Source organism: Octopus sinensis, linkage group LG3 (assembly GCF_006345805.1).
Source record: "Octopus sinensis linkage group LG3, ASM634580v1, whole genome shotgun sequence".
Taxonomy (NCBI): domain Eukaryota; kingdom Metazoa; phylum Mollusca; class Cephalopoda; order Octopoda; family Octopodidae; genus Octopus; species Octopus sinensis.
The window spans coordinates 142,269,852-142,293,442 of NC_042999.1; the positions used below are offsets into that span (position 1 = coordinate 142,269,852).

At 34.2% G+C, this 23,591-nt stretch overlaps 1 protein-coding gene and 1 long non-coding RNA gene across 2 annotated transcripts in view; both read left to right on the forward strand.

Moving 5' to 3' along the window:
- LOC118762613 overlaps positions 1-928 on the forward strand; it is a 134,748-nt gene extending 133,820 nt beyond the window's left edge. The window contains exon 3 of the long non-coding RNA XR_004998370.1: positions 873-928. This is a non-coding gene — a long non-coding RNA (uncharacterized LOC118762613). The remainder of the gene's footprint in view (positions 1-872) is intronic.
- A 14-nt stretch (positions 929-942) lies between these two features.
- Positions 943-21,854, forward strand: LOC115209225 (arginine kinase Oct f 2). The gene is made up of 6 exons (XM_029777496.2): positions 943-1,143; positions 15,317-15,576; positions 17,076-17,224; positions 19,326-19,491; positions 21,269-21,449; positions 21,560-21,854. The coding sequence occupies exons 1-6, from the start codon at positions 993-995 to the stop codon at positions 21,700-21,702; spliced, it is 1,050 nt and encodes a 349-aa protein (XP_029633356.1). The 5' UTR covers positions 943-992; the 3' UTR covers positions 21,703-21,854.
- The last annotated feature ends 1,737 nt before the right edge of the window (positions 21,855-23,591 follow it).

Here is a 23,591-nt window from a genome sequence, read left to right on the forward strand (position 1 = left end):
TGTAGAGGCACTCTGGTTGACTCATTTCCATTAATATTCATATCACAAAATGAACAGCTACAATATTCAAATTATTGTTTTGACTTCCAAGAAACAATTATTAATGCATAAAGTAATTTAATAATAATTTAGCAATTCCATATAGAAATTCTAATAGATATACAAAGACCATATATATATTAGATTTACTAATGTACATTAGAGTTACCTGTACACAGTCACTTTGTAATATAAATACTGATACATATACTGTACAGTTGCTCACTTTTTCACACAATACCTTTTGAGAGAGAGAGAGAGAGAATAAAGACATACAAATGAAATTTAAGATAACAGATATTGCTGTATTTTTGGCACAGCTGATGCTGCCTTCTGTCCCAGAATGTTAGCCTATGAAATAATAATCATTCCATTTTGGTTTCTTACTTTTGGTACCTCCCTTCACCCCATAATACTGTTTCACTCAGCTACTTACCCCAATCAGGGTTACTTAGCCACCTAATTCACCTTATTTTCATTGGTTTTTGACTAGCATCAACCCCACCCCCAAAGCCTCTTCTCTGAGATTGGTAAGACATTTGGATTTGCATAAAACATACACACTAAGAATATGAATGGAAGGGTCTAATAATTATATACAGGTGTATACACACACACACTTTCTTGTACTCTATCTGTATGTCTCTCTCTTTCACACACACACACAAATACCTTTTACATCATAAATGCATACACACCTAAGTACACATACAGCTGTTTTCTCATAGCTATTCTAAATTTTTCACCCTAACCCTGCTCCAAAAGAGAATTTTTTTTTTTTGCATAGATACTATGAACTCCAAAACTACTCTGACTGTTACCTTTCTTTTTAGCCAATAAAAATGAGCTAATCCTGAGGAGATGAACAGGTATATAAACCCCTGGCAAGCAGCTTTCGTTGCTGCATCTGACAATTTTACCCCAATACTTGGAATATTAACTAAGTTATAACTATGGCTGACGGAGACGAATTATTCGCACTTATTCAGGGTGCCAAGGACTGTCATTCTTTATTGAAGAAACATCTCACTAAGGAACGTTATGAAAAATTGAAAAATTTGAAGACCAAGTTTGGTGGTACTATTGCAGATTGCATCCGTTCAGGTAAGATACAAAAAATATTTGAAAAACTTTATTATTTTCTATGAATGAGTTAATGTACCAAAGAAAAAACAAATATATATTATGACAAAAAAAAAAGACATTAAAATGTTAATTATTTTAATTTTAAAAATGTATTATTATGTATGTTAGTAAGTTTATCACTCTTGATATCATCCCACTTGAGACCACTCCAACATTGATGACACGAAACTTCTAATTTCAAAGTGTTCATATTTAAGTTAAGACCTTTCATCATCATTTTACAATACGATTCGTTATTTTTTAAAATTCTTCTAAATTATTGAATTTTGTTTTACAAAATTAAAATGCATAGGTAATTTGGTCCCAACAGGGCTAAATAAAAGTCTGTACATTTTAAACTGAAATTATGATGAAACTTTGGGTGGGTGGGGGAATGCAAAACAAAAAATAAGATTATGAAAAGTTTGAAATACCAAAGAAAGTTTACCGTTTTCTTTGAAAACCTTCATTATATCTAAAAGTTCAGGGATATAACAATGAAAACTTTTAAATAACCATATATATATATATCCAACTGCAGTTTATGCTCTTTGACTGAATATTGCCTCTTACGTGCCACCGGCACGGAAGCCAGTCAGCTGCTCTGGCAACGATCACGTTCGGATGGTGCTCTTAGCGCTCCACAAGCACGGATGCCAGCCATCGAATTTGATTTCGTTTTCACTTGCCTCAACAGGTCTTCGCAAGCAGAGTTTAGTGTCCAATGAAGGAAAGGTACGCATAAGTGGGCTGGTTACACCCCTGGCATTTGGCCACGAGGTTATGATCTCTCAAGCACAACATATTTCCGAAATGCATATATGTATGAAAACGAGCTCAACCCCAGAGGTACTGTCATACGGACAATGTAGCCCATGTCTGAACTTGCTGATTAATAACACATATTCCACATACTAAGCAACAAGAGAAGAAGCTGGCATTTATTAGCTGACTATCAAGCCTAACAAAGAGCTTTAACTTGATAGTTTTTTTTTTCTTTTAAAAACAAGATGTTTCGAGGGTTACATTATTCAACGTGTTTAACTTAGTGTACAGAGTAGCGCATTAAGCAAGCCCATGGTTTAAATTACGAGATCAAACAAAACCGGCACAATAATAATAATATTAACTATCTTTTCAAATCACTGAGTAGTTAATGAAAGTATCTTGTAACAGGGAATTTAATTAAAAAACAAAAATAAGAAAAAAAAAATGTTCAAGTTCAGTGGTATATTTTGAACGAATGCGCAGCCGTGATTTTTTTTCAATAGATGCATACATATACATAAATAAATATATCAATGCGTGCTTTTATCCATCCATCTAACCATCAATACAAAAACATGATTTAAATGCATATACACTCAGTCACAAATACAATATCTCTCTCTCTCTCTCTCTCTCTATCTATATATATATATATATATATATATATATAACTTATAAATAAATTTATAATGCCGAAAATTGGACAAATTGTCCATTACCATATAATTTTTCACAATACACACGCAAATTTTTTTTTCGTTTACCCTTATTTATAAGTTGTTTATAATTTTAACCTTTAAAGATATTTTTTAATATGCTGGCCATTGATAAAATTTTTTTCCGAAAAAATTTTATCCTACATTAAAAAAAAAAAAAAAAAAAAATATATATATATATATGTCATTGTATCGACCAGAATATCAGATGTTGTTTATACATCGCTGGTCACAATGCACTTTCAATTCTTGATTGCTCCATTCTCTTCCATCTCGTCTTAAATCGCTTAACTAAAACGGTTTCTGATCTCTTGGATGCCACTCGAGAATTGCTCAGATCCACCTTCTGTTTGTAAACCTTACATGTCCAGCTCAGCAGAACTTGTACATTCGGTATTCTGCGATCACATCTTTCATTCTCTTCGGTTCTCGAAATATAAAGACAAGATGGAAGGCGTTTACCGAAATAAAGGACGCGCTCAAACAGCCGCTGAATGGGGGGGGGGGGGTCAAGCCGTAGTTGCTGATGCGCAGATATGCGCTCGGGCAGCACTTCTCCAGTGTTTCGTTGACGGTGAGCAGGTGTAGTCGCCGTTTGGTAGGCTAGCTCTCCCACATCTCGCCTCTTTGACTGTGTTGCAAATCTGGATTAGGTGTACACTGAGGAGGAGCGCCTGGCACTTTGAGTGCCGTCAAGCACTCACAACCCTCTGCTGGTCAGGTAATGCGGTCGGTGGTAGTTCCACTCTAGTGTTTTATAGAGGGTTAGTGGAGAAAAAGTATGACGATGTTCTCGAGGAAGCTCTGGGCATCAACGAAGAAATTCCTGGTCTGTTCCGGAAGACTTTCGGGCCGGGGCCTGTGGATAACTTCCAGAAATCCCTAGCCTGGCAGTGCTACTGAGGGGCGCTGCCCGTTCGAGATAAACTTTACCGGCACGGAAGTTCCATTAGCCAAGCCTGTCCAAGGTGCACACAGAGCGATGAAACCATTCTGCACGCACTCATCCAGTGCCCGAGCATTGCAGACCTGTGGGTTTATATCGAACACCTGTCGCGTGTAGGACGGATCTGGCTATCAGCTGAATCTATAGTGAAGATTACCCCGCCACCCTCCTTTTGGGCGGGAAGGGCTTGCAATTTTTATTTGTCTGGTGGCTGTAACGAAAGAGGTAGTGTGCTAGTCACGCTTGAAAGGGCTAAAGACAGACTCTTTCCACTTTAGCGAAGCCCCCATAAACTTTTTCAAGTTTTACTTGAAAAGGAAAGTGAGGGTGGAGAGGGAAGTGTTGCCTTCTAGCAAATTTGTTGAAAGGTAGGTGAATGTTGAAAAAATGACCAGTATGAATGACCTATTTTGAGCATGCGCCTGTGAAAAATAAAAGAAGCGCTCTTACCCTGTTTGTCAGGCACCCTTGGCTTTTGTACGTTTTTCCACGAATAGCCTTGAAGCGCCTCCCCCATTGGGAGTTTTATTTGTTTGATTTTAACAATTTTTGTTTATACGTTTTTAAAACCTGTTGTATCGTCCCATGTTGTTCTATGTAAGTCCTTGTGGTCAACAAAAGAATGAATTATTAATGCTGACAGTTGAAAGCAAGTTATATTCCTGTCGTTGTAGATAGAGCAACTACTAACACATTCTGATTGATTGCAAACGCCATTCAAAGTCACTTAAATAATCACAAAATATTGGTTTGTTTGACATAGTTACTGCAATCAATTGAATCTGTGAAATTTTAAGAGAAAGAACAGCGTAACAAATTTGAAAATCGATAATATTTAAAAATGTAAACGTAGTACCATATATTATTTCAAACAAAACGTTATTTTAGATATCACTCCAAACAAAACGCTACATTAAACATTTCAAACAAAAAGTTAGTACGTAGACACATTATAAAGAAAAAGACAATTATTGTGAAATATTGGATTACTTTGCTGAAATAGCAAATTTCCATCAATATTTTCTATCAATGAAGGATCAAAATATTTTCAAGAGTTTCTACTACAGTACACGACCTTATATAGATTATTGGTAGTTATAGTTGATGTAATTTGAACTGAAATTGAGTTTCGTTTCATTGCAAGCAGACGGAAATATCGACTGTATCTATAAGAAGCGTAGCTAGAATGAGTACCGCCTAAAGCGCGAAATTTTTTTTTTTTTCTACGAGAGTTCCGGATCCCAGTTATGAACTCATTTGCATACAGCCAACCAGAGCTCAACTATCAAACTAATTTATGAGCGCATAAAAGTGATGGGCAATAAGATAAGGTCATTTGGTTAACGAATGATCATGCTTCTTTTCTCTTTTAATAATGCTTGTTCTTGTTCCAACTATGGCTGCCTCTCCGTAGTTAGTTGTGTTGTTCTAGCGTTGCTAGTACATCACCCTCTACCCACATTTTCCCCATCCACATCTTTACCATATGGGACCCTAACAAAATGCGATAATAGGCATAACTTGGTTATCGGTCGACTTTACAACACCGTTCTTCGTCTTAAGTTTACTTGGTAGAGTGTGTTTGTTAACTTCGAATTTACGCATCTTTAGTAAATTTATATCTGGTACAAAGCAGAAAAAGTGTTTTTAAAAATTCTAAGAACAGCATTCCATCCAGAAAACTGTTAATTAGAAAGAATTTGTGAAAATGTAAGGTATATTTCAAAATATTTTGAACAATGAAAGGTCGGGTGAAGATATACTCAATGGAATTGATAATCTATTGAGCAATAAATAATGGCTGTCGTTGGATGATTAGATGGCATAAACTCAGTTCCCCCCCCCCATGCATATTATTTCATTTAAATGTAGTTGGATCAGATTGGAGTAAGATTAGCAAAATGCTTAGATTTTTTTTCCATGGAATACAGGACCCTAGATTATGCATATAAAAAAAAATTGTACTGACTGATTTTTACAGTAATGAACTAGAATCGCCACTGATAGATTTCGAACACCTATACACGGACACACATATTTAATGTGTGTTAGTACACATACACGCGCGCGCTTAAGATATATATACTCTAGGAACACTATATAAAGATAACAAACCATACTACTACCAACATATACCCTTTCATGTCACCCAGTGAGGTTGTATACATTATTCGGGCGGTGCTAACGGTTAGTAGTAGTGACGGTTGTAGTAGTACTATTAGTAGTGGTTGTAATAGTTTAGGTGGTAGTGTTTGATGGCGGCAGTGGTGGCGTTGATGATACTTACTAGAAGTGGTAGTATTTAAAGTGGTGGTGGTGATGATGATTTTTTCATTATAGTAGTAGTAGTTGTGGTGGTGATTGTAGTAGTGGTAGAGGTTGCAGTAGAAAGGTAGTAATGGTTAATGTGTCTTGTAATAAAGGGTACTGGTAGTGGTGGTGGTGGTGGTAGTAGTAGTGCTGTCTTGCGATCAAGACCACTACCGCACACACACATTTCGATAATGTCAAATTATGAGGCAAACAACAGCAGCCTCCTTCACTCCCAGTTTTGTTGTTGTTTACGATCAAAGCCTTTCCAGTAGTGACTACCCTCCTTTGTTTTTTCTAATTTTTCTTTTTCTTAATTTCCATTTTCTATATCATCGACTGTTCAGTGTATGGGGGGGGGCGTAGTACTACTACTGGAGCATGTAATGTTAGATTCTCCATCCCACCCCGGACCAACTTGGAGTTTATCATTTTCAAAGGCTACTCGCACGTGCATATATCAATGTGTGTGTGTGTGTGTGTGTGTATATTTATGAGTATATGCACGCGCACACACATACACAAACTATGTAAGCCAACTGTATATATATGGCTTGTACATGTGTAGGGAAGGTGATTAATCTGGCTAAAAAGTCGTTTGACCTTCACAAGCCTCGTCCCGCTCAGCTGTAAACTGAATTCTCATTTCTTTCGACTTCTTTTTTTTTATTATTTTTAACATTTTGGTGTCCGTCAAATAATGATGTCGATGACATTGACAAAACCAATTTTGCCCACAGAACTAATTCCAAAAATCGATATTTGGCATGCATATTAATGAATGTAATTCGATTATGTAAGGTACTTCGATAAACTGTCAGTTACATGCTTACAACGTAACTGGGCAATGACGTACATACATATATATGAACCGGTTTGTGAATGTGTATTTGTCTTATATGAGTGTGCTTCTTCCTATGTTTTCTTCGCTAGTTGTATATAACGAAAAAAATAAGATATCACACCAGGCGCGAACACACACACACGCACACGCGCGCGCGCATTCACATATACATACACACAGGTATATGCATTGGCAAACTTATATTTACAAAGAAAAAGTACTCAGTTCATATAGTAAAGGGTCTATTTTATTAGAAGCCGAAACCTCTTAAATTATAACTGTTTTGTGTCGCCAACTAATCGAACGAGTCTAGAGAAGCAGCGTGACAACATATAAGCAAACATATTCCTAAACATATAAAAATATATGGTAAAACAAGATTTGATTGGTTGCCGACGAACCAATAAAAATGTATTAAGTCATCTATTCCAATCCAAAAACACGAGACATTTTCCTGTCTTCAGTATTATTTGTGTAAAACACATAAAATCAAGAAACATGGCTTATAAATAAAGTTTCTGCTTTTAATGCTAAATGCTTTTTGTTTTCTTGTATGACAATTTTTCAGGGCATAACAACTCTCTCTCCTTAATAAATTATTTTAGCTTATTGGTAGTTTGAAATTCTCTTGTTGACAATTCCAAAAACCAGTTAGCTTGTCTGAGTGACAAAGTGGCACCTTCTAGTGCAGTTAGTATAGGTGGGGTGCATGATCTTCAATGGAACAAATATTTTTATAATTGCTTTAATCTCCCTGACAGGCATGTGGTAAGAAGTCTTCCTAAGAGTCAGAATGTATATAAATATTGCAAGAGTCTTTTTCAAAGGAATTTTCAGTAAAACCTTTTAGAGCTTTTTGGTTTTGTTATTTGTATTAAAAAAAAAAATCTTAGCTTGATAGACACATACTTCTAAGAGAGCAGATATTGGGGCTATTGTAAGCATGCATGCATACATACATATAATATGGTTTAACTGGCCGAAACTTCGAAGACGCTATAATATTCTGGTTTAAGAACACACACACATGTATGTACCATAAAATGTTTTGTGTCGTCCTGCCTTACCACCTTACACAGAAAGTGAAAGTAAACAAGGGAAGTGTATGATATAGGTGACATAAAGCACAAAGGCTGAGCGAGACAGGAAAAAAAAAACAGAAAAATAAATCAAAAGATGTATTAAAGATGCTTATTCTATTAAACGGCAGCATTAGATTTAATTTTAAGATACTGCAAATGGTGAGAAAATAAATGAAATGCGAGAATGGAAAAGGAAAGACTATAAAAGCTACTTACATATAAGTACTATATATATAATATATACATATATAGCTACACACACACATGTATAGATACGTGTGTATGTGTATTATGTGTATACATGTATGCTTGTATAAATACATGAATAGAGATCCAAACACTACCTAATTTTATTATGTGTGTGTGTGTGCATGTATACACAAGCATAGTTTTCAAATACATACCCATGTTTAAAGTATGTGTATCTGCACGTAGAAGACAAATATGTTTATATTTATCGTATGTAAATGTATGCATATATTTATATTTATTGTATGCGAATATATATTTCTATGTATTATACATACACAAACACATATTTAAATGTAAATAAGCAATAAAAATGCAATCATTTCTATACACAATATCTACTTAAATAAAATTATCGTTAACCCTATATTTTCAATTACATGCGTAAATCTGAAACCTGAAATGCATTGGCATATACATATGTGGAAATAGATATACATGGATATACATATATGGGTATCTCTAAATATATATAGTTCAGTAGTTTGCCTCCGTGTGTGTTATATAAATCTCATACACACATAACTTCGCAGGTAAAATGTTAGATGCAAACTGCCTGGGAGGTGGGTGATCTTCTCTAGTATTAAGAACCTACCCCCTTTAATACCAGTTCATTTAGTGTCGTTAGTGGAGTCCACGTTACAAGCATTCGAACCAGGTTTCTTTCTTTTTTTTTTTTTTTTTTTCTTCTGCAAATAACTTCTTTCCGAATTTCTCACTAGTTTATAGGGAAAACCTGAAAAAGGTCATTGGTGTTGCCCTTCATCCTTTAACTTAACCAGTAAATACATAAGTAGACGTAGGTGGGTGTGCACAGAGAATATATACATATAATATAATATAATTAAATATAATATATATAGACATATACACACAGAGCGTTGCTAAAAAATCAAACTACACAAGACGTTGAAATCGTATCTACCGTTTCCCAAGCCGAGCATTGATAGAACGTGCATGATGTGTGCATGACACAAGAATCAACCAATCACAGTGAAGCCCAGTTAATGGGGTATAAAAGCCTGGCTTTGTTGAGTGCAGACCACTGTCGCACCTTCTTACAGTTAGTTAAATCTATCTGTAGCTATCGGTTGTCCAGATACAACCACTTTCTGCCTTACACAGCTGCTTTTTTTTGCTCACAATCTAAGAATATGTCTGACCTTAAAGAATTGTGGGAGGCTTTGAAAAAGGTTGATAGTAATTCTCTTTTGAAAAAACATTTAACACCAGCCAGGTATGAAAAACTGAAGAACAAGAAAACTAAATTCGGAGGCACTTTGGCAGATTGTATTCGTTCTGGTAAGCTAAGAAAATGTTTAATAAATTGATATTATATCATTTTTTTCACATGCATTTAAGGTGTCTAGAATTTAATTAATGGGTTCTGAGAAGTTGTGACAGTTATTCTTTTACAATTGTCATTTTATATTTGTGATTTAAATAAAATATAATTGAAATATTAAAAGGATATTCCTTCTTTCATAAGAAATATAGGTAATTTTACTGGTGTATCCGTTTTAAATAGCTTATTTAAATGATACACTTATCTAGCATCCAATCTACACACACATTGAATGCTGTAAAAGTGATTTAAATAATGACATCTGCATTTGAATACACACATACATGTACATATATACCAAATTGACGTTAACCGTTGACCCTCAATAGATAATATACTCAATGTTTTGTGAAATAAAACTTAGCTAACAGGAATTTCAGTATTGCTGATTGTCGCTATTAAATATTAAATTATTTCGACTTTTTCCTTCTCGCATAAAATTTATTTTATTTCATTCATCAAAGTGTTACTATAACACAGAAGAAATAAATCTTTCCGTTATTTCATTGTGAAACTATTTAGTGTCAGTTTCAACTATCAACGCTGTTCTTTGGCAGTCGGGGTGGTGGGCTAACAAGAGAGAAATCCTGCTATCATCATGACACTAACGGTAGTCATTTATTTTTTTTACCGACAAACGTTCTTCTGTATAATCTGTGTACTTTCCTCACTAACAATATTTATCAACTGATTCACACTCAAATCTATTAGTAATGTGAATACATTTTAAAATCGATCCAAAATCTCTGCTTTTTTTCCTCCAACAGCATTCCTCTCTCGTTTTCCATTCATTCTGCTATTAAAGGTTCTTGAACGCTGATAAATAGTTGAAATATTTCTCTCTCATCAATAAATCTAAACAATAGCTGCTAGTTTCCTGCTTCTGTCTCCTCTCTTTCGACTTGCATCCTTTTTCTCTCATCTCCTTCCTCACCTGAATTTGCCTCTGTTAAAACTGCTATTTTAATTCATTCTCTATGTCAGCCTGAAAGATGACCTTAATTTTCAATCTGTCTGTCAGTCAAGATGACTATGATTTTTATCTTACTTCGACAAACTTATTTGCCATCCTCGTATTCTTTTTCTTCAGAATATTCTTTGCCTATTGTTTATTTATATTATTATCCGACAACTCTGGAAAATAAAAATCGCTATTATAAAAAGAGAGCAGCGGAATCGCTAATTTAACACGGTTCTTTGTTTTGAGTTCAATTCCTTCTTGACAATATTTCTCTGCGGGGTCGATCAAATTTCAATCTACTACTGGTCGATGATATCAACTTGCCCCTCATCTCAAAACTGCTCTCTTTGTTCCTCAGTCAAAAACAATTATTATTATTGTTAAATCCCTTCAAGGTCAACTTAGCTTTTCGTCTGTATGGGGTCGATAACTTAGTAACTAAGGTCGATTTAATCGATTAATCACCACCACCACCCGGAATTGGTGGCCTTACCCCTAATCAGAACTAATTATTGTTATAACTAAATCTCCGTGTAACGAAACTGATTTCACATTTAATGAGCATTTTATCCTATTTCGAAATTATTGATTCAAAAAAACAAATTCAACTGAAACCTTATGGGCCTCGTATACCTATTTATCTTGTATTTTTGTTGTGGGATTTACGTTCGGCGAATATACACTGCCAAACGGATAATTTTATCTATAACGCCTTTATTGCTCATTAGTGACCTTTAAAAATTGCAATTTCGTGTATGTTGGTAGATAGTAATATAACACATTCAAGTTGCATGGAGTGTTAGCTGGCAGTTGAAATGAGAAGTAGCTCTATCATGGAAGAAGTGTGGAGGTTGTGACTGTCGTTCTTTTCCTCATGACATAAGTTGTTTAGCACTAGGTCAGCCTTGATCGATTAAACCTTTGATCAAAAGCATTCCACTTACGAACATCCCATTACCTTTCCAGTATGCAGGGAACTGAGGGTCATATCCATTGTGTGCTTTTCTTACATGATGGAGTGAGATTTGAGGTAAATTTGGCTGCCATTTTTAGCTCACGTAGCCTCCACATAGCGGCTATCTCGGAGTGAATAACATTAATGCAGCGAAATGACGTCCAAACAGAATTGAAACCAGATCATTGGCTAGGCTCATGTTTTACCCATTTTAATTTTAGGTAATGTTTTGGGCATTTAAAAAAAATAATCTGGCTATGTTTCTTAGGTTTTAAGGACTCCTAGTCGTGATTTCAAACTAATTTGTTAACTGACCTTTAAATCAAATTTCAATTTAAAAGAAATACGTTTAAAATATATTTGTTTTGTTGAAAGTGATGTCCTATACTTAAATAGGACATCACTTTCACTTTTGTTGTCACAGTCGAGTGATTAAGTGATGTCTGAGAAATGATCACCTTTAGTTCTTAATACATACATTTCTGTGACCCATTGTTTAAAGTTTCAAATTTATCCTGTAAATGACGTGAAAACTAGCTTCCATTCTTTTGAATCCTACAAATCGATGTTTTTGACATAATTGAAAAAAAACAATTCCTTTTTGCTCTCTGAATACTTATTAAATCAACGTGACCTAGATAATTTAACAAGATGCACAGAATTGCGAATATTCGGCATTTAGTTTTATCGCAAGTGTTCTCATCTTTTAACTTCCTCTCTTCTTTTTTTTTTTTTTTCAGTATGTCGTCCTATTATTTTTTTATCATTCTTGATAGTTGGTGACTGTTAAATCAGTGCAGCCTGACTGTTTCCAGTTTAAATTTAGTCTTGCTCAATATAAAAATCAGCTGAGATATGAAATGTGAATGATAGAAGGGAAGCTGTATGAATAAGCCGGCAATCCTTCGTTTGATAGACGTAAAATGTCGGAAAACAAAAATAAAACCATACTAAAAATTGTCACTCTGTTAACCATTTTTCATTTCGGGGAAAGATTTTCCATACTTTATTTTTGTGGAAATAAGACTTGTAAACTCTTGTCTGGTAAGAGTGAAATTTCCATGTTTTGACACGATATTTACTTTGGATGAAACTCCATGTCTCTTGATGTATTGTGTGATGTGTTTGTCAGCTTTTTTTCTCCAGGAACCAAACGTTAGCGATCCATGTCTTAATATTGAGACAATCTGACAAGATTAGATTTATTTACTATGCGCATGAGAAAAGAAAAAAGAATCACTACTATAATGTATAGGCGCAAGAGTGGCTGTGTGGTCAGTAGCTTGCTTACCACCCACATGGTTCCAGGTTCAGTCCCGGACAAGTGTCTTCTACTAGAGCCAACTGAGTGGAAGCTGACGGAAACTGAGAAGCCTGTCATATATATGTGTATATGTTTGTCCCCCCACCTTCAACATCGCTTGATAACCGATGCTGGTGTGTTTACGTCCCCATAACTTAGCGGTTCGGCAAAAGAGACCGATAGAATAAGTACTAGGCTTACAAAGAATGTCCAGGGGTCGATTTGCTCGACTAAAGGCGGTGCTCCAGCATGGCCGCAGTTAAATGACAAACAAATAAGAGTATAATGTATTTATTTTAATGGGTTTTAACTGACATTATGGCAGCACAACTTATTTAATGAATAGCATTATATATAAGTGAAACATTCGTTGTATTCAATATCTTAAAACGTGTGTGTGTTCTGTTAACTTTTTTCCTGGGTTGTGTTTAAGTGGTCTCTTTAATTTGACTTTTCACTGCAACATACATAGTAACATAAGTTAGGGATATCATATTTGAGTACTTTCGTTTTTGTAATGGCGATTCATTGTCGACAGAACATTAATTTTACTTTTTAGGTGTAGGTCAGGTGTAGTTCTTGCCTGTAACTAAAGTGACAGTGCTTCAGATAGTCCCAACGTAGTTCCAATTTTTCCTTTGTAGCCATTTTAATATGAGTGTGAACTTGATTGTTCACTTTCTTTTTAACTGTTCAACCTTAATGTGTTGCTTGATCGAACAGTTAACCAGCAGCGTTCCATCTGTAACCATGCCGTCAATTTCTTTTTCAAACTACATTGTTACTATTTATGTTTTTAAGGCGGCAGAGAGATGTCGACCGATCTCATTGAGGCTCTGTCGTTGTTTTAAGTTTTGTAAGAAAATTGAGTACCTGAATAAAACAATAGGTTATTCAATAATGTAAAGAATTAACTTTTTACTCTATATATCTGGAAAATATGAAAGGCTGATTCAATTTTTTAAAATTAATTACAACTGCAAATTTTGTACATAAACGAAAATTGGATTGAACACTACAGGCATTGATAGTTTTGGCTGAAAGAAACTAATGTTTTCATTATTGAGGACATTACTTTCATTGTCTTTGCATGGGTTTTCTGCAATAAAGGCAATTTATTCTTATTTAATTTTCTTTTAACTTCGTCCTTGGTGAAAGTTGCCTTTTCGTAGCTTTATTGTCGGGCAAATTATGTACCGATTCACATAAACGTCTTTTTAAACAAACCAATTAGTTTTAAAATGCAGAATAGTGGACAAAACATTGTCTATTTCAAACATCGTGGGATTTTCTCGTTTTATAGATAGTCGGTTCTGCGGATAATCTGGCAAATAAAGCCGAACATGTCTAATGTCCATAAGATAAATGCTTTAAATAGGGAAAATTGGGTGGGCTTTCAGTTGATCACAAAGTGAAGCATCGAGTAAAAGATCGTGGTTTTCAATTCGTTTGTGGGCACCTTGGACAACTGTCTTTTTGCTGTATCCTGGACTTTCGAGTGAGTGGATTTGATAGACGGAAACAGTAGAAACCTTGGATGTACTTTCACTTTATGATCTTCAAACGAATGATCGCCAACAATTGAATAGAAATAACTCCTCTTCCTCACATTTTCCAAACGATTTGTTTGTACTAGCTTTCTTGGTCTTTAGACTTTGTGATGGATAGTGGAAATATAAAGCTGTGGTTGAATTCCAGGTTAGTATTTTATGGTTGGAAAAAATTGAAATGAATTAACTACAGAAGTGGGGATGCAATATGTTGAACATTTAATTGATATTAAAGAGTGTTTAGGAGAATTAATGTAAATTAGTAATCATCCAGGAGTTTTTGTTTATAATGTGTAGAATCCCTAGTAAACAGCCAAACAATGGGTCAATCTCCTAATTGTGTAACTTGAACCTTGTTTTTAAATTGTAACTATTTTGTCACTAACCTCTTGGGAACGACATTTTATAATCATCTAATTTGGCGGGGGGGGGGGGGGTCTCTACAAGTATATAAACACACGTTTATATACTTTGCATTGCGATCCTAATTCATATTACGGCTATAGTTAACTCGAAATAGGGAAACCAGAATATACTATCAATGATAGATATTTTATATACTATTGACTGTACCAGATTATTCTGGAATAAGCGGTGACGAGTGGTTTTTAGCGAAAGCGCAATCAAAATTAGTCTAAAATGTTTCTTTTGAAAAATTCAAGCCGTAAAAGTACAGACCTTTGGGGTTTTTTTTCTTTTGTAATTATTTTGATTTTCTTATCATAGCTCATAATTTCGGGCCTGTTTTTCCCTCTGGTTTTCTGTCTGCGTTACGGTAGAATGAAAAATCGCCTCTTATCTATTATTAAAATATTCATAGGATGTTTGTATTGCCAATTTTTATTTTCCTGTTGATATTCCCAATGTTTCCTTGAATAGTGATGTCATAAGATGCATCGTTTATATCTTTACTTAAGTAATTTTTTAGTACTCTATTGAACTCTCATATTTCTTGTAGATTTACTTTCGAATTGAGACTAAGAATTTGAAGTTTGCTATATAAATTGCCAATACACTTTTGTCATACACTTTTGTACTAGGTGTTCAAATTCATGCTTGAGCAAACCTTTACAGATATATTTTTCCGTATAAATTCTTGACCATATTTTTCTTAATTTTCTAGGTTGCAAAAACCCTGACAGTGGTGTAGGTATCTACGCTAGTGATCCTGATGCATACACTGTATTTGCTGAAGTCCTTGATGCCGTTATCATGGACTACCATAAAATTGATAAAGTCACCCACCCAGTTCCAGACTTCGGTGATGTCAATAACTTGAACATCGGTGATCTTGATCCATCTGGTAACTTGATTGTATCTACACGTGTCCGCGTAGGCAGGAGCCACGATAGTTTTGGCTTCCCACCAGTTCTTAAGAAAGAGGTATATTGCTTTACATTTATCTAAAATAGAGCATTATTATCTTGGTAGCTAATATTTAGTAATTTGAAGGTATTCAAACTTTTAATGAAAGAGTGTAATGTTTAACCCTTTCGTTACCAAACCGCCCAAAGCCGCCCAAACAAAATTTTGGTTTATGAAACCAAACCGCCCAAAGCCGCCCGAATTTACCTATTCATATTTAAATGAGAATATCAGAGCAAATCTCTTCAGTACATTCGTGAAAACACGTATTATACTTCGTAAACAGTTCAACTACAGTTTTGTACAATAATCGAAGTGTAATTTTAATTCCGTGAATTTTGGGAGATTTTTTTCCGAAATTTGTTCCTATTGTATTTTCAAAATTTGTAATTCTGACAAAAAATGGATACGAATTTCATTATATCAAGCAGCGAGTCAGAATTCGAAGGATTTTCTACTGAAGACCTTCATAAATCTAACTCTATGACTGAAAAAAAAAAGCATGTGGTATTTGATAATGAATCTGATGTTTCATTTTCCGAAAGTGAAAACAGTGAATCTGAGATCTCCGACAGCGATAAAGAAAACGAATTGGCACCTGAATGGAGTGAAAATTTAAAAACTGTTTCTTTCGGTGATTTCTCTGAAGAAACTGGACCAAGCCACAGACTTTCCCAGAAGAGTAAAGCCTTAGACTATTTCTTTTTACTTTTTCGAATGAGCCTATTTGAAATCATTACAGCGGAGACGAACCGTTACGCTAAACGTAAACAAAGCAAAAGAAACGATAGTTTGTGGTTTCCCTCAACCTTAAATGAAATTAAGACTATTTTGCCATAAATATTATTATGGGTATCAGAAAGTTACCCAGAATAACAAATTCTATCGTAAAATTTTGTTATATACCCAATTGAATATTAGCTAATAACCCATTTTCTATAACGATGTTTGAACAAAATTTTAATTTTATATTTTGTGGAATTTACCTGTATCTACCTGCAATTAGAGTCACTTTGTAACAAAAATTATAGTATAGAATTGGTTGAGAATATTTCATTAAATTATCTTCCAAAAATCAGATTGATATATCGATAAATAAAAAAGTTATAGTTGTTTAATGAAACCAGACTAAATTTATGATTACGTTAGAAATTAATTGAAACACATAAGGGGTGTAATTTGGTCAGAAATATAGTAACGAAAGGGTTAAATGACTTTTTGCCATGTTAAGATCCATATATAATAATGCTTGCTTTATTAAAAATATTTTCTTGGGTTGCACTTAGTGTCTGCAATTAAGAAAAATTTTTGTTCTAAAATTGTACAAACTCAAGATTGGGATTAGATAATTTTCATTCAGGAATTGAATATTAGCTGAATATTTGTCTAGATGAACTCTTTACTTCATCAGTGTTTATCTTGTAAAAAGTAAATTTATTGATATTTTAAAGTTGTTTCTTGTAGATCTCTTTTAAATCCTTAGAATTTTATTATTTAAATGATTTTATTTTCAATAGGATCGTGTTAAAATGGAACAAGTATCCGTTGAGGCTTTGAAATCCCTTGAAGGTGAATTGGCTGGTAGCTATTACCCCCTCAGCAACATGACTCCTGAAGTTCAGAAGCAACTGACTGATGATCATTTCCTCTTTAACGACTCTGACAGGTTAGTTAAAGTTGTGATTGCGCTATTCTGTTGGGATTTCATCATTTTAAAAATTCTACTTTAATTGTGCCTTAATTACTGCTATTCCTCCTCTTGTCATATGTGACTCAATAACTTAGAGGGAAAGATTAGAATATTTTTGGTCTGCTGATATTGAAGACATATTCACTTTGCTGTTTACATTTTGCAATTTGTAAATAAGGCGCAGTCATGGCTGTGTGGTAAAGTAGCTTGCTAACCAACCACATGGTTCTGGGTTCAGTCCCACTGCGTGGCATCTTGGGCAAGTGTCTTCTGCTATAGCCCCGGGCCGACCAATGCCTTGTGAGTGGATTTGGTAGATGGAAACTGAAAGAAGCCTGTTGTATATATGTATATAGATATGTATGTGTGTTTGTGTGTCTGTGTTTGTCCCCCTAGCATTGCTTGACAACCGATGCTGGTGTGTTTACATCCCTGTCACTTAGCGGTTCGGCAAAAGAGACCGATAGAATAAGTACAGGGCTTACAAACAATAAGTCCCGGGGTCGATTTGCTTGACTAAAGGCGGTGCTCCAGCATGGCCGCAGTCAAATGACTGAAACAAGTAAAAGAGTAAAGTGTTGCAGATCACAGGTTGACAATTAGTTGATTACTGGTACAGTTTCTTACACCAAGTGACAATGGAGTCTGTGTGGAACAAAATCTCATTAGACCTCATCGGTGAAGGATAAAAATATTAGCAAGGAAAGAAGATTACTAGTCATGGGTATTCTGCTTTCTTTGCTGATATATCCTTCATTGAGATAAACAATATACACTGTGTTTGACTGACTTCCACATAGTTTCTAAACTTTCTCATGAAATGTATTGGTCACCTTTATAACTTTGATAGAAGATGCTCAAATTATGCAATTGGTTCAACCCAAAACCTTGTGATTGCAAAGTGAACTTCTTAACCAAACAACTATACATTGCAACCGATGGAAATGGAACTCTATAATGTCTTTTAAATACAAAAAGACAAGATGTTTACATTTGTCTATATGTAGTGTTAGCTCAAATCATCGTTTAATAGCTGTTTTCCATGCCAGCATGTGTACAGACAGATGTAAACAGTCTTTTGATATATTCTGCAGTGTAGCATTGAAACAAATTGACTGATGCACCAGTAATTTATTCATCAAACTAGATGAAAATACATAATATGCCAATTAGTCTGATTTGCTTTAGCCTTTAATAATAATGGACTTGTAGGCAGTTTTCTGGGAACAGTTGAAGAGGGTGCTCAGTCACTGAAATCCAAATTGAATTGAAACTGCTCTGATTAATCCCTCAAAGTTTGTATACCAAGATATTTAGTGTTTACATCTGTCTATACATTGCATATTGTCAAAAACTCTTTAGATATATTCTAAGGTACGGTGTAGCGTAATTGGAAGGAGTTACATAAAACTCCCTGCTCTTCAGCGTAAAATAACTTTCAATAGCATATAATTTCTAATGAATATTTTGATACTCCTTGCAAGTAAGGATGGTCCTCATCATTAACAAATGAAATATTTATGAGCTAATTACTTTCGATATGACTGAGAGATGAATGTGTTATCAGACTATTTAACATGTTGGGTAAATATGTGTTTTAGTGTATAAATAAAATGTCTAAAGGAACTATGGCTTGTATCCTTGTTTTAGTTTTTTCAAATTCTGGGTTATATATGGCTGGGGGAGATTGAGTAAAAATCGCAAAGAAAAGAACAGTGGGATGTACTGTAAGGGAAGAAAACAAAAAACCCAGTATGTTAATAATATTAAGTTCATAGGTACAAGGATTTGAAGGGCTAAGATTGCACAACTATCTTTTGGAAATTTTTTTATTTCTGAAAGTGAAATAAGTAGATGAGTGTATGTATGCTTATAAATGTATTTACTTCAAGTTTTTGTTTGTTTCATTAAAACTGTACGTGGTTTTGATAAAACATTTTGTTTCTGTTGGACAAGAATTATGAATATCAAGAAACCTACATTGCTGCTTTGAATTCTTTTATTCTTCTTGCTTGTAATCTAGGCATGTACAACCACCTTTATATACCATTGCAACTGATCCATTATTACATTTCAGATTCTTGAAGGCAGCTAGTGGTTATGATGACTGGCCTACTGGCAGAGGCATCTACTTCAGTGCCAATAAGACCTTTTTGTGTTGGGTCAATGAGGAAGATCATCTTAGGCTGATTTCCATGCAGAAGGGTGGTAACTTGGGTGAAGTCTACAAGAGATTGGTCAATGTAAGTATCTGAATTAGAATTCTTCACTTTCTATACATATAAAAGTTTTCTTTGCTTGTGATTTCCTCAAGATGAAACTGTTTATCAGGAGAGGATTGACTGTTTTGGATTAGGGAATATTTTTTAAAACTTTCATTTGTTGAGCATAGTTTAATGGTAGATTCAATATTGGTCAGAGTTGGATGTACTAGATGTTTATATATTAGTTAAATGTTAAGTAGATCTCAATTTTCCATAATCTAACAAATGATTCTTACAATTTAATATAACTCAATTCATAGCAGCTGTCCCAGTCTTTTCATGCTAATAGTTAGACCTTGATTTCAATATTTTCCTACTATTCAGAACATGTTGTTTGTTAAAGTTAAATAGATTGTCTATAGTTCTGTTGCTTTCTGTATCTTGTCGAAACTAACTTTATTTTGGTGTTTGTGAAACTCTCCTTTCATAATTTAATTTAAATCACTTACTTCAAGCTTTTTTTTTTTTTTTTTGCTAATGATTTGTAATTACCAGTAATTTTATTATCGGTCATCTTTTTCATGCTCGTATCATTTATAAGGATTACATTTGATGGGTGATAGTCTGTTACACCAAACCTAAAAAAGCTTTTTCATAGCTGGAATGCATCTGTTCATAGGACTAATTAGAGAGTAAACATTTAGTGCTCTTAATGTTTAAAAATTACCCTATGGAATTAAAACTTCATTTTGTTTGTATGGATTCATTTTACAAATTCTAAACTATTATCTAAAGCTGATATCTCTTGGTTCCATTAGCTTCTGATTCTCTTCATCCCATTTCTAGTAACACTTATGAAGACTTAGTTCCTCTTTCATACTTTCCACTTCAAGTTTGCTGCTTAGTTTTTTTTTTTTTTTTTTTTTTTTGTTTTTTTAAATATGTTTCAATATTCCATTATCATGCATCATTCTTGGTTGAGGTCCTGCTACAATGGCCTTTTGACAAATTTTCAGTTGTCCTCCACAATATGGTAAAGTTTTACTAATTAAAAGTGAGGATTTCATACCAACTCTCTCTCTCTCTAATGGTAATTTTAATTCTACTCTTCTAGTTCTCAGTATACACTACCCACTAATTTGTTAAATAATTCTATGAAACTTAGAAAAATTCATTTAATTAGTCTCATAAACTTTCTGTTAAGGAATATACAATTTAACTGCTTCATTTAACTGCCATTTACTTTTAAAGATATGAATATGCTGAAATAACATATCAAAGTAAATTTAAGTATTTAGAATTTGAATAGTTATTTATTTTTTAATCCTTTTAAAAAAATTTGTTTTTTTTATACTTTCTCAATCACTTTATAAACATTGCCAAGAGGTGGTTCATAAAAGAAGACTAAGTTTATACAATATAGTAGTATCTGTTAAAACTTGGTTTAGCCTCAGGCCAGCCTGAAAAGTATTCCAGCTATGATCATACTGTTGTATAGTGTGTCCCTGCTTCTTGATGTATATTTAGTTGCTTTTAACATGGTAAAGTAGAGGTCCCCTCAACTTATATTGGTTAGGTTTTAGATTCTGGATGGTTTAAAACAAAAAAGACCAGTGGTTTCTTCATTTACTGTCTTGAAGAGTATTCCCTAATCTTAAATTGAGATTTCTTTCAAGATAAGTTTCTGTGACCTCCCATTCATATGAATAATCATATCTTTCGAACCAATTAACTTAAAACTTAAGTAAAACAGAATTCTTTTTAATTGCATATTTTTATGTCCATGTTTTATATTTAATCAATCCTCTCTTTCAAGGCTATCCATCAAATGGAGAAGAAACTGAAGTTTGCAAAGAAAGACAACATGGGTTACTTGACATTCTGCCCAAGCAACTTGGGTACCACCATGAGAGCTAGTGTGCATATTAAGATCCCTAAGCTTTCTCAGAGACCAGACTTCAAAAGTATCTGCGACAAATACAACCTCCAGGCCAGAGGTAAAAGATTTTTCCTTCTTACATTTTTTGAAATTTATTGAGATAGAAAAATTTTTAGAACCTTTTAATTTTAAATATTTAATATTTATTAATTTTTATTTCAATTTTAGGTATCCATGGTGAACATACAGAAAGTGTTGGCGGTGTCTATGATATCTCTAATAAACGCCGTATGGGTCTCACAGAGTATGAGGCTGTCACTGAAATGATGAGGGGTGTCAATGAGATCATTCGTGAGGAAACCAGCAGTTAAATTTTTTTCAATTGTAAAATAAAAATGTATCCGGGATTAGATAACAAGATAAGTCTACTATGTTAGAAGTTCTGTTTGAAAAATCTCAGATACCAACTTTTAGACTGTAAAAGGCTTTTGCCATGCAGGTGAAAATAAAAACCTTAAACCTTTTTGTGTTTTAGTGATGTTAATGATTTTACAAATGAACAAACTACATCTTTGGTTAAAGACAGGAACAGTTTTCATAATACTTCGTTTTTCTTATTAGATCTATTTAGATGGGTGTTTACTATAACGGAAAATTTCCATCGTATCTGAATTGAAAAAGTACCAAATTGCCTAAGAGGAATTTTTTTAAAGTTAGTTGCTCACATGGAATGAGACCATCTAAGATAAAGAAACTACACATTTGACTTGGGATTGGATTTTATCCACTTTTTTTGCTTAAAAATCTCAACAACTCCAGTCTTTTGAGATATTTAACTGCTACTATCTGTTCTGTAGTTAGTTTCAAAATACACCAAAAAATTTAACTTAAATTCTAAAGTTGTCCAGTTGCAAAATTTGACAATGTTTCACTTCTAGTCACTTAAATCAACCAAATCAACTTCGCTTTTTTTTCTTTTTCTCAAAAACTCTGTACAAGGGAGATAATTTCATTGCTGGAGACTTGCATAAAAATATTGAAGCATTTGCTAGTCCTCAATCAAACTGTCCAACCAATGCCAGCCCAGCATGGAAAGCAGACGTTAAATGATAGTGTACATGAGATCCAGATGTGACCAAATAGTTCATTATTTCTTTTGCAGTGTATGTGCCTTTTATTCACTTGTTATAAGTATATATTGGAATGGAAGGTTTATGATACCTGTATAGTAATTCCTTCTCCCATTATAAATATTTTTGTAGTTTCAAGGAGCTGGAATGGGTCGCCAATTTGTAACATCTGTGCGAAACAAGGAGAGAATTGCTCCTTAGTACATCACATGGTCGATATAATAAATATAAATAGAATAATGCATATATGTGCCAGAGGAGAAAAGAAACACAAACGGGTAGAATGTTTGAGAAGATTTATTGATATGTTAACATGTGTGATTGTGTGTCATATATACAGAATAAGACAAGCTGTCATAAGAATAAGATGTATACATGTGCACGTAGGCATAGCTGTATGCGTGTTAAAAACATATAAGGATGATGATGAAGAGACAGTGAAAGTCTATAGCCATCGAAGTAAGGAGTAAGTTCAGACACAAAAATGATAAATACCAGTTTGTTGTCAATTGTACTTGATAGTTGAAATACTGTATCAAGAAGTTGCAACGATGATGCAGTCAGATACGGCATGTGAAGTTGACTGTGATGCTGCTGCCTGGGTCACTTGGTACAGTTCTCGCAGGTTGTATATTTGCTGTTGATCTATGGTGAAGTAATTCGTGAACAGTGCAGTGTTGTAACCAGGATGAGTTGTGTATGTAGAGAAATGTTGATGTTAGGACATTGGTGGAGATGGAGGTTATTGAATACTGTTGGACAAAGTTGGTGATTCTCCACGTGGCTGCTGTTGTGTTGCTGGAACTGGCTGTGTCCTGTGTGGTCAGTGGCTAGACCTTACTAGGTGTGGAACCAAAAGGCATCAAGATGAGAAGCTGGGTTTTTATAAGAAGTTATAGGCTCAAAACTGAGTTGAGAACAGGCTGTCACACGTGACCCTATTTTGGGGCTTCAATTGGTTATACATTTCGTATTGGTGCAATAGAGTAAGAGACAAATTGCGCCAATACCAACCAATCATAGTGGACACAATGGGGTCCAAAATGTGGCCAAAGGCTAGCTGTTATCTATTACGCTCGTATATATATATATAATAGAGGAATTTCACTTGAGTGTACGCTACAAGTATT

Bases quoted from the DNA above. Each gene is read 5' to 3' on its own strand.
- LOC115209225 (XM_029777496.2), top strand. From the start codon at position 993: ATGGCTGACGGAGACGAATTATTCGCACTTATTCAGGGTGCCAAGGAC. The intron at 1,144-15,316 runs GTAAGATACAAA...TTAATTTTCTAG, and splicing joins TGCAGATTGCATCCGTTCAG to GTTGCAAAAACCCTGACAGT. The intron at 21,450-21,559 runs GTAAAAGATTTT...TTTCAATTTTAG, and splicing joins ATACAACCTCCAGGCCAGAG to GTATCCATGGTGAACATACA.